Consider the following 18,593-nt stretch of genomic DNA (forward strand, 5'->3'; position numbering starts at 1 on the left):
TTGCGCTGGGCGCCGGAAGCAAAGCGGAAGTGGACGCGTACCGGTTTCCGGCCCCGGTCGCCATTTCTAGCGGTTGCAGGTACTCACGAGTTGAGGTCTGCTGGGACAATGAGCTATGACTACCATCAGAACTGGGGCCGCGATGGTGGCCCCCGCAGCTCCGGCGGGGGTTACGGAGGAAGCTATGGAGGCAACCATGGAGGAGGCCATGGGGGGAGCCGAGGCTCTGGAGGTGGTGGCGGCGGCGGCGGCGGCGGAGGGGGTGGTCGAGGCGGCCGAGGCCGACATCCCGGGCACCTGAAAGGCCGCGAAATCGGCTTATGGTACGCGAAGAAACAAGGCCAGAAGAACAAGGAAGCAGAGAGGCAGGAGGTAAACTGTGACTCGGTAGTGGAGGGAGGATGGAGCTGAACAGGTTTCTTTTCCAGCCTTCCGCCCCCCCCCCCTTTTTTTAAACTTTTTTGTTTTTTTTTAACTGGGGTATGTGCTTTGTGAAGTGCAAGTACTAAAGCTTCCTGTGGTGGATACTATAGCGGTAACGTTGGCCATGTGCATCTTACCTGGAGCTGTTGAGGTTTAGCGGGCCAAGAGTATACTTTGCTTGAAAAACAGAGACCTGGAAACCAAATATTAAATTAAAGGTCCGTCCGGAATTAACTTTATTGGATATCGCGTAGTATCTCTGGCTATCCTTTCTGGTATGATAATGTTAGTTTCATTTAAGTTCTCTGCCTGATGAACTCTAAAATAGCGGTTTTATACATTAATACAGGTTTGCGTGGAACAAAACTTTCAAGCCCTATTTTGAATGTAGATCCTTCCAGCTTTCATTTTAGTATTAAAATAGGCACAAACTCAGGTTTTTTACTTTTACGGTGGGCTGCGGAGATTTCTGCTGATTAGCAGCTCTTTGAGAAGGAAACCTAGGATCCTAGAAGTGGAAGAGGTTTCGAGAGTTGATTTGGTTTAGTCTTTTGTCTCAGCTGGCAGTTGTTCTTTGATTTGTATACTAAACACCTGTCTGTAGTAAAGGAACCATTAAAGTTCCCCCAGTGGCCTATTTTAATAATTATGTATATATGATTAAACCGAAGTGTTCTTAATATGAGCTTTACAGTAGCTTTCTACTGACTTAAAAAGCACCTTTCATATTAGATGCGGAGTGTGATTGAATCACCATTTAGGCGTCTGTGTTTCAGTCATCTCATTTCTGTTTTCCATTTATCCATGTCATTTTTATTGAATTTGGGGGAGGGGGAGCGTTATCCATTTATCCTAACAACTTACCATTATTCTTCAAACAACATATTTATTTGACATGCAAAAATTAGCGTATTCATTGAGCAAACTTTTTTTTAAAGTTAAGGGAAGCACATTTAAGTTGTCTTGAAATTGGGAGAATGATTCAATGATTAGTATTAGAGAATATACATAGTAACTTCCCAAGAACTCTTTATCAAAATTTTTTTTACCCCCTTTTTCACACAAGGTTTTATGGATGATGCTATGGAGATCTCAACAGTATTCAAGGAGCTTACAGTCTAGTTGGAAAAATAAGAACTAAACAGATGAAACGTTAAGCAAATCAGGAAAATCTGTTATTTCCACCTGAAGCCAGTTGTACGTTGCATGATTATGAACTAAACTCTTGACTTCCACCACCTCCCAAAACCTCCATTTTAGTACGTCACTGGCATCTTTTCATTTGTCAAGGCCAAAATGAGATTTGTTTTGATTCTTCTTTGATTTCAGCAAATCTGTTTTCCTTCTTAATATATCTCAAATCTAACCACCTATCTCCACAATAGTTACCATAGGTCAAGCCACTATTTTGTTTGTCCCTGAATCTTATCTGGTCTTCTACTCCTTCCCATAAAATCTGACTCTTATAGAGCCTTAGATCATCTCATTCTCTAGCTGACAGTTTGAAAACCAGGTCACTTGTCTCAGTCTCATAATTTCAGTCGAATCCTAACGTGTTTTCCAGGAATCTTGGCAATTTAGATTCTACATATCAGATTTCCTTCTACATACCATACTTTTCTGAGCTCGTTTCCGAACCTGGTGTAATTAAACTTTTGTAAACATACTTTTTGCTTTTTTATTATAGTTCTTATACCATTCTCTAAAATTATCTCTCCATTTTCTCTACTAAATGTTTCAATTTTTTGAATTTTTTGAAATATTTCAATAATTTGGCTCAGCTTATCTCTTTTTTTGGTCACTTTCAGTAAGGAAGCTATGGCCTTATCGCCTAACTCAAATTAGGAAGAGCCTAGTAGGTTCCCTAGAAAAAGAAACCCTTAAGCTGAAACTTGAGAAAGTATATTTGTGTTTGTGACTTGGGATCTTGGAATGGGATTTTTAGGCAGAAGCTGCAGCATGCACCACAGCCTAGAGGTCAGGAGGAATGTGTTCAAAGAACTGAACAAGTAAGGACGTGGCTGAGGAGGGCACAAAACGGACTATTATTTTAATTTGCAACCCAGTACTCATGTATAACTGAACAAGACGTTTCATAAAATAATAATTACCTGTACATTGCCTGGGGCTTTTGTTTTTGTTTTACCTTTCTGCCGCCTCCGCCTGCCCCCCTTTAATGCTGGTCATGATACTTTCATTGTACAGATAGGAGTATGAAAGGTCCTGGACTAGAAGATAAGCAGGGCTCTGACATTCTTTCCCCTAAGAACTCAAGCAAGTTATTAAAGCATTTTAAGCAAAAATGAAGTGTTAGATTTGTGTTTAAATTCACTCTGGGTAGCAGTATAGAGAATGAATTGAAGAGAGACAATCCTGGGATGGGGAGACCAGTTAAGTAGCCCCTGAAGTAATTCAGGTGAGGAATGACACCTTGGATTAGGACATTGGCAGTAGAGATGGCAGGAAGTGGACCGCTTCAAGTATTTTAGGAGATAGACTCAAGATGATTTTATCTGGAGGAAGGGGAAAGCAGGTGTGAATGAATGACACTAATGACTACAAAAAGCACACTCATCGGAGGAAAACAATGGGATCAGCTTAAGCACACCAAGTGCAGTATTACAGGGCATATAAGTGGTGGTTTCAAGGAAGTAGAAGGCTGTGGGTCTGATGCCTAGAGAAATCTAGACTGCAGGTGAACACTTGACAAGTTCGTGGGACTATGCCTAGTAGTTGGGATATAGAAGTGAATGGGAATAGTGCTGGGGACAGGCCTGAAATCTGTAGACCATTGCTTCTCAAACCTGAATCACCTGGCATCTTGTAAAAATGTAGAACTCGGGTGGGCTCAGATATAGCTTTTCTCACAGGCTCCCAGATGACGTCAATACTGCTGGCCTGCTGAGCACTCAGGGTGTATAATGAAGAACAAGAAAAACTTAAGGTATGGGCTGAGAAAGAGAAGCTTGAAAGATCTAGGAAGGAGCCTCCAGAGAAGAGAAAAATAAGGATGTGGATGTTGTCTTGGAATCCAGGAGAATCCTTTAGGGAGAAAAAGAGTATATAAAAAAGTGAAAGTAATCAGTAGTGGCAAATGCTGCACTGATCAAGTAATATAAGAGTTCAGAGTGTCTTGGATTAAGCAACTTGTAATTGGTAACCTTGATGAGATCACTTTTCATGGAGTGGTAGAATTAAAAACCAGATTACAGTGGAGTGTCTAGAGAAGGAAAGGAAGAAATGGGGGCACTTCCAGGCAGTTCTACAGTGGAAAGGAAGAAGAAAAGTTAGGGGTGGGAGAATTCATGGGAGGATATTTGTTTTTGTTTTAAAAGTGAAGAGGTTTGACAGTGTTCAAGTCCTACCGTCATGAACTGATTGAAGTAAGGAGCCAGTGGGGAGGAAAGGTGTACCAGAGAAAACTGATCATGTACAGTAGTAGTAAATGGCCCGTAGATCTTAATGCCTTATCACAGTAAAGGTTTTCTACTCACATTACTTGACCATTGGAGTTCACTGAAGAGTTCTCATGAGAATAAAGTCCACAGAGCCTCTGCTCAATAATTTGGACAACATTGTGAGTCTCCTTTGCCAGGAGTTTACAATTATAAGCTGAAAGAATATTTGAGAATGTCCAGAGCAGGAGGGGAATAATAAAAAAATCAAATACCTTGATAAGTCATGAAACCTAAAATATGTGTCAGAGATTCTTCAGGCAGAAGGTGAGGTAAAGTGAAAAGTGATATAACTGGAAGAAGGTTAGGAAGGAGACAACCTACAGAAAAAGGCTAGATTCAGGTTTGGAATTTCAGCATTCCTGAATTCACTGCCACAGCCTTTGGGGCCTCATTGTGCAGAAAACCTCATTAAAAATAAGTTGCCAAAAAACTTTTCTATATTTTTCAGGGGCTATTTCGTTTCAGAGGCCATTTAGAATCATCTCACCTTCTTGTGAATACAAAATTAATATTACAAGTTGAGAACTTTTTAAGTAAGAATATTTATAATGTAAGAGATTTAAATGCTCATTGCCACCAAAATACTTCTTGCATTTTTTAACTTTTGTTTTTATCAGAACATTTGTGTTTATTAAATTGTATCTTTTAAATTTTAAGATAGGAAAAAAGAAATAACAGTATAATGCAAGGGTAGAAAGAGCACCAAAGTTTTAGTAAAGGACATAAATAATGCTTTCTTCACCAGTTATCTTAGAGCTGATTTTATGGATACATAGTAGAAAAGTGTTTGGAAGGCAAGTGGGGGGTGAGTTTAACTTTCTCTCATATGCTTGCTGAACACATGTTGTGTTGCTTTTATTTTTTTTAGTTGTCAGGTGATTTTGCACGTTTCCCCATGTTGATAAGGGTGCTTTTTCCTTTGCACAAAATAGAGAGCTGTAGTGCACATGGACGAACGACGAGAAGAGCAAATCGTGCAGCTGCTGCATTCTGTGCAAGCGAAGAATGATAGAGACGAAGAAGCGCAGATATCCTGGTTTGCTCCCGAAGATCACGGGTAAAACAAAAAGTATTCTTTTAAAAAAACTGAACAGAGTGACACTTGTTTAGAGCATTTGCTTGCAAAAAATGACAATAAATATTGTCAGACTCTTCTATAAGTGAAATTTAGCCTCAAAGTATTTTTTCTTCTTATGTAGATTGAGCAGGGTTAGTGAAAGATTTAAAAATCTAGGTGGTATCCTTATTCCCACAGAAGAGTTTAATGGTAGGAATAATCTACTTACATAGGAGGCTGATGAAGTTATTATTTATTTTTCTAGCTACCCACCATTGTATTTCCAAAATTCTCTTGTGGAGGAGATCTGTAAGAAGTTAAATTGCTGTTTTAGGAAATTCATAGAAACTATCATCATCAGGGCAAATTAGAAGTAGTTTTTCTGGGACTGCATAGTATAGCATCCCATTTGTAGCTCAAAAAGGGTAGCAGGAAGAAAATGAAGTTGTGAAATAAAACAAGGCTCAGAAAATTAGGTAAAGAAAATTAGGTAAAGTTAAGTCATTGCAATGAAGGAATGACTATTGGGTTGATTTTTATTGTTTTAACTACCACAAGGAGTAACTTATCTGTCAGTATCTATTTGTAGGGTGGAAAAAATTAATTTATTATAAGAATCTAAGTATTTTCATATTGTTCTACTAATATTAAAGAATAAGGACTTGATTTTGGTGATTTTGAAATCATTAAACAGCATATTGTTTTATTTTGTTTCAGGGCTTGAGTGGATCTTTATTTAACCTTTATCATTTTTTTATTTTTTCAAAATAGATACAGTACTGAAGCTCCTGCTGAAAACAAACCAAATTCAGTAAAGAAAGTTGAGCATCAGGAAAAAAAAAAGATAAATCAAGAAAAGAGGCCATTTAGAATCAGGGACAAATACATTGACCGTGATTCTGAATATCTCTTTCAAGAAAATGAACCAGATGCAATTCTAGACCAACAATTATTGGAAGATTTACAAAAGAAAAAAACTGACCTTCGGTATATTGAAATGCAGGTAATGGAAAGAAAAGATTTTTACTTGTCATCTCTTCTGACACTTGATAAAAATATATTTATGGTTAGAGGTAGCTGCCTGATAATCTAGATGAGTGAGATTTCTCAACAAGCCATCCTCTGAGAATCTCCCCACCCCCACCCTATTCCTCCCTCAGACTCCGGCCTGGTCCATAGTATAGAAAAGTAGTGAGAATGGAATTACTGTCTCACAGTTTATATGATGAAGAGAAGAAATATTTAAGAAATGGGTAGTGCAAATGAAAAAAAAAAATCACTCTTTAAGTTTAGTATTTCTAAACTATTTTAGTGAGATGTCATAAGAGACAGGGTGGTTAGAATTGTAAAGTTGTTTTCTTCTGGAACATCGAATCCACTCTTTCCTTTTACAGATGTTAAAATTAAATCCCTCAAAAGTCATATGATGTGCTTATGCCACTGACACTTTAAAGACAGAACTGTGGCAGCTGAGTTCTCTTTTGAAGTTTTTTCAGTATTTTCTTTTCCTGGTCAAGGTCCCTCCTGCTAAAACATAAAATTGAATGATTTGTGGATGTTCTAGAGATAGATGTAATAAAATGTTCACTTTTTTTTTTTTAAGAGAAAATAGGGAATTCTGGGAGCCATGTCTTTAATGTGCAGATATGTACTGCCATTTTTGAGAAGGGCAGATCATTGTATCTCCTGTAGGAAAGAAAGGATCTTTTGGCTCAGTGAAGGTTGACTATCCTTCTTTAAACAGATCAGCTGAGGTTGTCTAGGGACCAAATGCTGTAGCTCTTTGATGCCTTTTGAGTTAAAATATGTATTAGGGACAGAGAAGATTTCAAGATGAAGTTATTGAGAATATTTTACCTGAGAGCTGAACTGCTTGTATAACCTTAGGAATACAGTTAGCTGCCATCTCTGCTTTGTATGGAGGACAGAACTCAGATATTATTGAAGATGAGCAATTGATCTAGTGCGGAGAAAGTCAGGAGAAGAAACGGTTGGTCTTCCTTTCGGTCAGGCGTGTTGTAAATGCTTCCTGTGTACCACGTCATTTAAACCTCTTGGCAGCCCTCTGCAGGAGGTTACGTTCGCTGTTTGACGGGAGGAGAGAGAATCTTAGGTTAGTGACCCACCTGTGCTTGCACACGTAGTACCAGAACCAGGTTTAAAATTTAAATGTTTTCAGGAGCTCAGCTTTTTTCATCCTTGGTAATATGCAATATATTTTTTTCCTTTAAGTTATAATTTTTTTCATAAACATTTTTTCACTTGCTTTATGCCTATCGTGCTATTTTTCAAGGTAAGTCTTGACACCTCACATAAGGTATGTGGTAATAAAAAATACTTGTGGACTCTTAATATGTTTATCTATGATATATTTTATTTACCAGGATTATAATTTGATTACATTTCTCTTGTAAAAAATTAAGAAAAAATTTTTTTTATAATTTCAGCACTTCAGGGAAAAGCTGCCGTCGTATGGAATGCAAAAGGTAAAATTTATATAACTATTTAATATGATCTGCAAAATGCTTAAATACATTTCTTTTAAGTGCCGAATCAAGAAGAAATATAAATTAATGAAATTTTTCCTAAAGGATAGTCTTGGAAGTTCATTTTATTCTTTTGAATTGTTGAAAGACCAAAAAAAAAATTTCTGAAGCAGTTTTACTGAAAATTTTTTTATGTCCATGATAGAGTTTAAAAATAGAATTTTCACTTGTTAGTTTATGTTTCCTCATACAGTCACCCTATATAGAATAATATAGTCACCCATCCTTCCCTGACCTCTCAGCCATCCTTTGTTTTGACTTTACTTTTTTAAGGACAGTCTGTTTTGGTCACTGTGTACCTCTTTTTCAGAACAGTGCTTTACATTCTATAGACCCCTAGTAAATACCTTTTGAATGAATGAATCATGGTCTGCTTCTAAGTACTTCTAGCTGTTACTTTGTTGGAATTTGTTCTGATATATATGAGGTATTGATAAATTTTTAAATGGTGAGTTTTCAAGTTAGACTGTTTCATAGATTAAAAGTAACTCCTAATACCCTTTTGAAGTAGCGGTGGGATGGTTTTGTCAGTACTACTAATTTGAAAATATTCATGTTTATAAGAAGATCTTTCCTGAGTAGGCAGCTTTACAGATAGTACCTGAATTTTAGCCATTTGATGTAGTTATTTAAAACTTGGCTCTGTTTTAATTATTTAAAAGGGAATAGTCTTAAATTATACTCTTCTTTGTTCTCAAAACAGTATACAAAACTTGTCCTGCTGACGAAGCCATATTTTTTATTTATAACATAGATCCTTGATGTTCTGAGTAGTTTTTTAAGGGGATTAGCCTTATATTCAATAGACCCACATGTCAACATTAATCAGTGTTAATTCTTCCATGAATTTATAAGCTGTCTTCTTTTGCTTGTGTGCTTTTCTCTGACAGCCGTGGCTCTGCTTTTAAAATTTGGTGCCTCATCTCTTGAAAGCTGGTAGATCCAGATACCCAAACTGCCAGCATTGCATATAACAGAATTTTCAAGTATTAATATGCTTATTAAAAACAATTAACCTTCAGTTCGGTAAGATTCGGGTAACTTTTCAGACTTAGTTAACATGTGATGTCTTTCATTTTTTTCTCCTTTTGAAATAGGAATTGGTAAATATGATTGATAATCATCAGGTAACAGTGATAAGTGGTGAAACCGGTTGTGGAAAAACCACTCAAGTTACTCAGTTCATTTTGGATAACTACATTGAAAGAGGAAAAGGATCTGCTTGTAGGATAGTTTGTACTCAGCCAAGAAGAATTAGTGCCATTTCAGTAAGTAATCTCTCACTTGTTAAAATTCCCAACTTTTTTTTTTTCTTCATTCTTCTATGTAGTCTTGCTAGAAATTACTGATTTTGAGTGTTGGGGTGATTCTTAATTAGGTTTAGGATATGTTGCTATGAAAGCAAGTATTTGGTAGTAAACACCAAGAAATTGAATGACCTCTCTCTTATTGATAAGATGTTTAGGAGTTCAAGATAAATTGCAAATCCAGGCAATTTTCTATAAAACTAAATGAAAAGCTGATAATGTTTATAGAATTGATTATGAGCTTCAAATAATCTCTATCATTAGATACTTTACATTTTACTCCTTGATTCATTTAATACTGTTTTCAGCTCTTTTTTTCAGTGTATAGGTACTGAATGACAGCAATATTTCTGATTTTTTAGTGCAATTCAGTATTGGGGAATTAGTCACAGAAAAATAAGGTGTGTGGAGTTTATTTTGAAACAGGTATTAACTGCATGTTTGTTATAGATAACGTTTTTTGTTTGTGTTTAGTCAGATGACCTAGTTAAATATGAGTTGTATGTTCTGTAGAGATGTTTGGGGTCTTTCAACATCAGGTGGACAGTACGTTTACTTCAGTGTTAGGTAACTCTGTGTAAATTTAGATTATGAAGCTTTCCAGTTGTATTTGATTTTATGATAGTGTTATTTATTACATCTCTAAGTCATTTTATACAGAGTCTGTGGTCAGGAACTGCATTACCAATTACAGCAACGTTTTGTAGAAATTACAGTATACGGTTAAGTTACAGTTCCTAAGAGATAACTGTCTTAAAAAAGTAAACCTGCCGTGTCTGTGGGAGGATAATATTCCTGGAAGTGGCATAAGTTCACAGAATGGTGAAAAATAAGCCACTTTTATTGTGACACTATTATATAGCTAGATTTTGGTTAGAAGTCTAATTTTATCATTTTCACTAAAACATGACTGTCAGTTCCTTCACTCAGTCGTGTCTGACACTACGACCACATGGACTGCAGCATGCCACTATAAATTGACAGTAAGGAGAAATGTCAATTAGGTTATTTTGTTGCTTTTTTCCCCCCCAAGATCTGTTGGTATTTAAATGGGCAGTTTAATCAACAGTATAAAGTGAAGTAATGGTCTGAGTTAATGTATACAGGATATGATGATTGGGAAATTTTACTTCTGAAGTATTATTTCTTAAAAGCTAATTGTCATTTTCTATTTCTAACCGCATAAATCACTGCTCTGTCACTAAATGACTGTTGGTTACTTTCAGTATTGCACAAATCAGTATTAGTTTATAGGATTTCATCTGTCCAGAGCTTATCTTTAGCAGTCATAACTCTAAGAACTTAACTAAGAGTTAAGAATTAAGCCTGCCAATCTACAAAAAAGAATCAGATAAGAAAAAGTATCAAGTATATAGTTACTCTCAAGTTATATTCAACCTTTATGAGTTTAGATTAAAATTTCCAACTGTTTTTAAGACAAAGAGAGGACTTATAGAAAGTTGCTTTGGAAATAGTTAGGAGGGAGAATTTCAGAGGAAATGAAAAGTAAGCATAAGCAGGTAGTCTTCAGCTCTTAAAAGACACAGTCTTAGATACCTCAGATTTTAATATGTTTCTCTTATTTTAACTCTTGAAAATCTAATGAGTAGTGTTTCAACAACTCCAGATTTTCAGACATTTAGGATATTTACTCTAAAGGAAATGTTTTCTTTGTAACTGTATTTTATTTTAATTAAAGGTTGCAGAGAGAGTGGCTGCAGAAAGGGCAGAATCTTGTGGCAATGGTAATAGTACTGGATACCAAATTCGGCTCCAGAGGTAAAGAGTGTTCATTTGTTTTGTTTTTGGCCGTGCCAGGCAGCTTGTGAGACTTTAGTTCACTGACCAGGGATTGAACCCAGGCCCTCAGCAGTGAAAGGGCTGAGTCCTAATCAGTGGACCGCCAGAGAATTTGCAAGAATATTCACTTCTTAAAAAAAAAAAAAAAGAATATTCACTTCTTGTTTACAGGTAGATTTTAGTGAAACTTCAAAGTTATCAGAGATTTAAAAAAAAAAGATTTTCCCCCAAATTTTTATGCTGGTTATTGTTTTTAGAATTAACATTTGCAGTAACTGCAACATAGGCTTGCAACCCACAAAATCTTTTTTTTTTTTTAATCCAAATTCAGATTTGAATTACCATTTTAAGATGTCTTTTGATCCCTGGGTTGGGAAGATCTCCTAGAAAAGGGAATGGCTACCCACTCAGTGTCCTTGCCTGGAAAACTCCGTGGACAGAGGAGCCTGGCAGGCTACAGTCCATGGGGATCTCAAGGAGCCGGACACGACTGAGCAACTACCACTTTCACTTCACTTTTTTTTCGCTTTAAGATGTCTTTTACACCAGGAAATGTTCAGAAGGATAACATTTTTCCTGGCTGTGTTAGTGGACCATCACTCGCCTAAAGGAGTGGCCTCCTGTACGTTTTGGTGCCACCACGCAGCCTCTGACCACCTTAGTTTAGTTTGTATCTTAACCCCCATCCCCCTCCACTGTATTTTTGTAGTCCTCTGCAGCTCATGATACTGTCTATCTTTTTAAATGAACTGATTTTCCAGTCACTAAACTGAAGTTGAGTTTCCTAAATATTTGGTCTTTTTCTGAATGGTAGGTCTTGTAGAGAAATCACTAACATTGTATTTATAACAAAAATAATGTATAATGAACTTGAAGCTAGTATTTCTCATTACTGTCCTGTAGGAGTTCAGGTAACTAAAAAATTAAGGATGAAGTTTTTCATTAAAGCTGAAAGCATTTTTTAAATTGAAGATATTCTCTTAAACGTTTGTGGTATTTAATAGTTCATTAGTAAAGAAAACCAAGAATTAATTCATGTCTTTTATTCACAGTCGGTTGCCAAGGAAACAAGGTTCTATCTTATATTGTACAACAGGAATCATCCTTCAGTGGCTTCAGTCAGACCCGTGAGTATGTTTCAACGCAGGACATCTAGTTAAACATCATCAAAAGATGTCATTATTACATTGGATTTTATTATTATGTAAAAGTAAAATGGTTCTGTTTTTCATTTTGTGCCAAGTAGCAAACTTTATGCTTCTGTTGTAGCCATCTGTCCAGTGTTAGCCATATTGTGCTTGATGAAATCCATGAGAGAAATCTACAGTCAGATGTTTTAATGACTGTTGTTAAAGATCTTCTCAGTTTTCGATCTGACCTGAAAGTAGTATTGATGAGTGCAACATTGAATGCTGAGAAATTTTCTGAATATTTTGGTGAGTAGAATTTATGATTGTTACATTATAGAGTTATCAGAAAACCACTGAGTTTAGAAGCAGTTTTTTAAAAAATGTATTCAGATGTTTAGTGATGCAAGTAGTCAATGTTTAGCAATGCATTATATTTGAATATTCATCTACCCTCTGCTGCGAAGTCACTTCAGTTGTGTCGGACTCTGTGCGACCCCATAGATGGCAGCCCACCAGGCTCCTCTGTACCCGGGATTCTCCAGGCAAGAGTACTGGAGTGGGTTGTCATTCCCTTCTCCAATCTACCCTCTAGTAGTTTTTAAAATATTATTTGTTTTTGACTGTGTTGTGTCTGTTGCTGCACGGGCTTTTCTGTAGTTGTGGGGAGCAGGGGCTACTATCTAGTTGCGGTGCGCAGGCTTCTCATTGCAGTAGCTTCACGTTGCAGAACACAGGCTCTAGGTCCTCAGGCTTAAATTGTTAGAGTATATGAGCTCAGTAGTTGTGGCACATGAACTAATCCAGAAGCACGTGCTGCTGCTGCTAAATTGCTTTAGTCGTGTCCGACTCTGTGCAACCTCACAGACGGCAGCCCGCCAGGCTCCTCCGTCCATGGGATTTTCCAGGCAAACCCGCTGGAGTGGGTTGCCGTTGCCTTCTCTGCCAGAGGCATGTGGGATCCTCCCATACCAGCAATGAACCCGTGTCTTCTGCATTGGCAGGCAGATTCTTTACCACTGAACGCCCAGGGAAGCCCTCTCTAGTAGTTTTTTAAATGGTGGCATCATCTCTGGTCTTGTAGTGAAGAGATGTAGCCTCTTGGTGCTACCACCAGATAATTAAGGTGACATTAATGAAGTCAAACCGCAGATTTGAAAATTTTATTTACTTTTTTGATAGTCTTCTGTAGCTTTTATGTAGTATCTCAGGCTACAGTGGCAGTTTGCTAATAACAGTGGTAACTAGCGATAACTGATATCAGTGATAACTGGAATACCTTCAGCTTGCTGGGTGCTGTATTTGGCCTGTCTTCATTCATGCTCATTGATACCTCGTGAAGTAGGTGCTGTTATTCTCATTGTTACAGATGGAAAACAACCTCAGAATAGTTAAGTAGCTTACCCAAGGTTGCATAATTAATAGAGGGTCAGGATGATTTGAAACTAAGTTTGAGGGAATTCCCTGGGAGTCCAGTGGTTAGGACTTAGTGCTCTCACTGCTGGGGCCTGGGTTCGATCCCTGGTCAGGGAACTAGGATCCCACAGGCTGCACGGAGTAACCAAGAAATAAAAGAGAACCTAAATTTGGGTAGCTGCAGAGTACATTCTTTTAAAATTATGCCTCACTGTCTCTACTGCTTAAATTGTTTGGGGAAGGAGGAGAAATGGGAGGATGTTCAAATGGAATAGCACTGTATTTAATGTGTGTGTAATCAGCCCAGTCGACCCTCAGAGCCTTCCTTTTTGTCTCTGTCTCAGTCCTTTTGATGAGAAATCCAGAGCTAACACTGCGTAAAAGTACGCAGGTCAGAGGCATAAGTGTCCTCAGAGCTGTGGTGCTGCTTCAGTTACCTCCCTCTGTGCCGGAGCTTTGGCCTTTGTTTATGGGCAACATGGTTTATTTTGTTTGGTACAGAACCTAAATAACATTTAAGTAACAGTACTGAGAGACTTCTTTTTTAACTAGTGATTCTAAAATAGTAAGCAGTAGTTTAATAGTCCGTTAGTTCTTGCTGTAACTACTCCTTTCTTTCCCTAATTCTAGATGCCACAGAGGTCATGTTCCTTATGTAGATTTCACTAAAACTTAGGTTCTCATGGCACCATCTTGGCTAATGATGAAGAGAAACAGACTTAATAGGTCCTGAATCCAACTTACAATATGCTTTTTTTTTTTGGTATTCTGGGTTACTTTGTAGAACTGTGAGGTGTGTATACAGTTTTGTAACAGTAAATTGCTACTGAATGAAGACTAAACTGTTGTTTTTATTAAGTGAGATATGGAAAAATAAGGTATTGCTGTAAAAGTTTCAGGACCCTTTTCTGAAGTTAAAACTAATGTAGTCATTGTCCTATTTACAGTTGATTTTTTTTTTTTTAACATTTGAATACAGATTTATGTTTTATCTACCATAATAGGTAACTGTCCAATGATACATATACCTGGCTTTACTTTTCCGGTTGTGGAGTATCTTTTGGAAGATATAATTGAAAAAATAAGGTAAGTAAATATTAAAAAGTAAAAGATTAAAAGTACTAATATACTTTAATATATTAGTATCACCATTTTGTCAAACTTTAGTCTAAGAAGCTCATCCTTAACTATTTCTTTCTAAAACATTGTTTTTCTTTAAATCAGGGATTCCCAAACTTGGTTGCACATTGAAATCACCTGGAGTCTTTGAAAATCCACATTGACATTCATACCATATTATATTGCAGAATCTGGGCTGGAGCCACATATCAGTATTATCTAAAGACTCTTGGGCAGAAAAGTTTGGGAATCTCTGTCTTTAGTGTTGAACTTCTCTTCTGATTCTCCTGCCTGGTATTCATTCTCCTTTGCTGGCCTCTGTTTCCTACCCTTTAAATACGATATTCCCCTAGAGTTCTCACCTTAGATGTTTCTCAGCCTTTTATGATTTCACTGTGCAATCCTATTTCCATGACCATAGTTCCTAATTTTCAGAACTATTTTCCTATAGCTTTCAGAAGTATGGTTTCAAGACTGAATTCTTCCTGAATTCTAAACTTATCTAAATCTATACTCAGCAGCATTCCAGTGTCACAGATTTCTTGAACCTTACATTTTTCAAACAAAAATCGTCATCTTATATTTGATTCCCACTGTGCTTCCACCAAAAAAATTAAAATAATTTGTGTTGCTTAGTATGCTTTATAATGGTTGCTCCTGTTGTCCTCCACCCGGTTGTTTAAACTCTAAATCAAAGTAGCTGGTGTTTCAAGCAGTTACGTTCTAGGATACATTAACTGCTTTACATGCTCAGTAACCAAAGTATTGTAAGTCATTCTGTATCCCGTCCCACTTTCCCCCATGAAAACCCTGAGAGCTTTCTCCTTGAACTTACCTTCTCGTTTCTGTTTCTTCTACTTAAGGTCCTTATTCTCTCTCCTATGTTAGTGTAAGAGTTTCTCTGTGGGCACTGTGGTCTCCTCTCTCACAGATGCTAGCCATCTGTTTTCCCCAAAACTCTGCTCATGTGAACTTTCTTCCCTAGGGTATGCCTGTTGAGATTTCTCTTTGAAAACTAGTTGAAGACTTTTTGTTGGTTTGTCTTGGCCTGGAGTGGAGCACCTTAGCTGGTATGCCCAAGTTACAGTCCCGTTTACACTGGCCTCTAGCTGCTAGCAGGTTTCTCGAGGAGCCATCAGAATTACCTTAGTATCACTTTATGAGAGAGGGCTGAAGGCACAGACCCACAGAATCAGGGTCCAGCTTCTTAGCCTGTCACCCCAAGGCTCTTTACAGTCTGGCCCTGTCTGTCCAGTGGCATACATTCCTCATGCCGCTTCTCTTAGGCACTGTCTCTTCTATGCCAGCTTGTGCCCTTTCTTTCATGACTTTATGCTTTGTTACATGCTGTTTCCTCCTTTCAGTTACATTTGCCACCTTCTCCCCTTTTCATCTGTAAACTATTACGTAAGAACAAATCCCTGCCCATTCAGCCTTCTCTGATACCTCTCACAGTGAGTTACCTTCTCAGCAAGACTGCCAGAGCACTTTTATCATATCTCTTGTACCACTTACCTCATTGCCATGTGATGTATCTTTTTATATATGTCTCTTGCACTAGATTTCAAATTTTCAAAGTGGAAGATTTTGTCCTATGGATCTTTGTAACTAGTACATAGCACAGTACCTGGCCTATAGTAAACATCTGAAAACTAAATGGACAGATGTAGAAACATTTATGCTGAGATTTTTCAAGACCCCACAGCTTACTTGTTAAGGGAGAAAACCAGAAAGTGATAGTGGGAAGGTGAGAACAAAGATCCTACTGCATACTTTACATGGAGAAAAGTCAGCTGAATTTTGAATGGACATTTATATGACATATTTTTGAAATTTTATGGCTTGCACTGTGCACTAAGATCTGAGAGAAAACAAGGGAATGACTCATTACACACCTCCGGAGCTTGTGTCTAGATAGGGACACGTACAGGCTGTTACTCTCAAGGAGTATACTCTGGTCATACTCACGTGACCAGAGTTTTGGGGAAAATAGATGGCAGCATCTGTGAGAGAGAAGACCACAGTGCCCACAGAGAAACTCTTACACTAACATGGGAGAGATAATAAGGACCTTAAGTAGAAGAAATAAAAATGAGATGGTATGTTCAAGGAGAAAGCTCTCAGGGTTTTCATGGGGGAAAGTGGGACGGGACAGAGAATGGCTTACAGTACTTTGGTTACTGTTCTGGGTAAGTGAAGAGTGTGTAAGGCAGGGATAGCCTGGACAACTCAGGAAAGCAGTGAGGTCGGCAGGGCAAGGAGGGAAGTGTGTGTCAGGGAGGAACGCATTAAAGTGAAAGAGGGTATGTTGGTCTTCCATGCTCTGGTTATATCATCAGTGCTCATAAGTTTTTATGCTCTCCCTCCTCAGTTCCACTTTCAACCGTGTGTCCCCGTTTCTTAACCATAGCACATTGACCAGTTGTTTTCTAAGGTAATAATAGGCAACAGCCTGACAGTAGAAACAAAGATTCAGGGATCAGTAATCTAACATGACATAAAGATGAATTGCTTTCTTAAGGTCTCCAGAAGGCAGTGAATGTACACAGAATTGTAGTTAAGGGGTGTCTCTTGAAGCAACAGGCGGTATCTGTGCACTTGTTCTGTAGCCAGCGAAAGAGGGGAGGTGAAGTAGGGTGGTCATTGGATAGAAGTTTTCAGCAGAGGCCCCAGCTATTCCTTTTCCAGAGGAAGAGCTGCTCTGCAGAGAAGTAGGAAAGAAAATAGGTGAGATATTATGCTGGGTTGTGATTGGGTCCTTGGGGAGGGGGCTGAAGGTTACCTCTGGTCCTATAATTGCTGGGAAGGGAGCCAGCTGTGGGTCCATCCTGCTGACTAGATTAATCTCTGTCTCAGGTTGCCCTACCTCATGCTGGTGCCTCTATATGTATCGAAGACTTAGGGGAGTCCTGGGTCACAGGTACTGAATAGGGAAGGGGATTGATGAACTCTTTGGGGTGTCTGCTATGTGTCAGGCACTGTGCTTTATCCCTTTATCCCTTCTTTTTCATTCTCATGTCAGTACTTAAAAGAGTATTAATCTCTCAAATAAGAAAACGCAAAGCTAGAGGCTTATACCTTGTCCAAGGTCACATAGCTAGTCAGTGGCGGAGCACGGATGTCAGTCCCATCTGTCTGACTCACAAAGCCCATGCTTCACACCCCCCATTCTGTCTAGATGCTCTCATCTAGGTGAGCTCCGAGGGGCTTTGCGGTTAAAGAATAGGTTTATCTTTCTTTGTCTCTCTCCACTCCCATGCCTCTCACACCTCACTTATGGTAGGTGACATGCAGTGCAGCATGGTGAAGTCAGAGCGTAGCCCTGGACTGACTTGTAAGCCCTCTGAATGCTGATTCTGGCTCTGCCATTGTCTATGTCTGAGACCGAGCAGAACTAAGTAGTTCTCAAGCATGAGTCTCCGGATCTACAGACCATGTTATAATTACACTGTCTGAATTTCCTGGGGCACTAAATAAAATTGCTGGATGAGCAGACCCCAGCCAGACCTACTGTATTCACATCACAAGATATAGGATTGAGGAATCTGTTTTATAAACTCCCCAGGGAATTATTTGTGCCCAAGTTTAGAAACCTCCTATATTCAAAATCTGAGTCTTCTAGGCAATTGTTAACTATTATTTTGAACCTATATTAATGTTGACTTTTGATATAAAAGTAAATTCAAACTTACAGATTGTAGTTACTCTACCACTTAAATTTTTATTGCTGAAGATTATCTAGAGCTTTTACATATTTTGATAATGATTTTAATCTAAAATGTTACGTGTTCATATTTGTAAATAAATTTAACTAGCATTTACTAGAAAGTATCGTGAAGATGTTCTTTAAAATTTCTTTTTAGAATCCTAAAAAGTCAGAGATATTAGTGAAAACCAATTTTAAGTAAAGTGAAGCTATTTAAGAGTATTTTTATTTTAGATATGTTCCAGAACAAAAAGAACACAGATCCCAGTTTAAGAAAGGTTTCATGCAAGGGCATGTGAATAGACAAGAAAAAGAAGAAAAAGAAGCGATCTATAAAGAACGCTGGCCAGGTTATCTAAGGGAATTGAGACAAAGGTAAGTCTGTTTTTGTTTGAAAGTGAGAACATAGTAGCTGAATGACTAAAACAAGATGCAGGTTTGTCTTGACTTTGTATGTATTTAAGGGTAGCATTGTTGTTTAGTCACGCAGTGGAGTCCAGCTCTTGTTATTTAGTCACTAAATGTAGCCTGCTAGGCCTCTCTGTCCCTGAGGTTTCCCAGGCAAGAATACTGGAGTGTCATCTACATTGGCAGGCGGGTTTTTTACTGCTGAGCCACCAGAGAAGCCCTGAGG

General features: G+C 38.0%; 1 protein-coding gene across 1 annotated transcript in view; it reads left to right on the forward strand.

Annotated features, from left to right (window-relative positions):
- Nucleotides 1-40: 40 nt before the first annotated feature.
- Nucleotides 41-18,593, forward strand: part of DHX36 (DEAH-box helicase 36) — a 45,769-nt gene continuing 27,216 nt past the window's right edge. Inside the window, exons 1-10 of the mRNA XM_043473949.1 lie at nucleotides 41-372; nucleotides 4,814-4,938; nucleotides 5,710-5,941; nucleotides 7,386-7,424; nucleotides 8,582-8,752; nucleotides 10,491-10,570; nucleotides 11,644-11,718; nucleotides 11,861-12,027; nucleotides 14,139-14,220; nucleotides 18,194-18,334. Of these exons, the coding sequence (XP_043329884.1) occupies nucleotides 109-372; nucleotides 4,814-4,938; nucleotides 5,710-5,941; nucleotides 7,386-7,424; nucleotides 8,582-8,752; nucleotides 10,491-10,570; nucleotides 11,644-11,718; nucleotides 11,861-12,027; nucleotides 14,139-14,220; nucleotides 18,194-18,334 (1,376 nt within the window). The 5' untranslated portion in view covers nucleotides 41-108. The remainder of the gene's footprint in view (nucleotides 373-4,813; nucleotides 4,939-5,709; nucleotides 5,942-7,385; nucleotides 7,425-8,581; nucleotides 8,753-10,490; nucleotides 10,571-11,643; nucleotides 11,719-11,860; nucleotides 12,028-14,138; nucleotides 14,221-18,193; nucleotides 18,335-18,593) is intronic.

Source organism: Cervus canadensis, chromosome 7 (assembly GCF_019320065.1).
Source record: "Cervus canadensis isolate Bull #8, Minnesota chromosome 7, ASM1932006v1, whole genome shotgun sequence".
Taxonomy (NCBI): domain Eukaryota; kingdom Metazoa; phylum Chordata; class Mammalia; order Artiodactyla; family Cervidae; genus Cervus; species Cervus canadensis.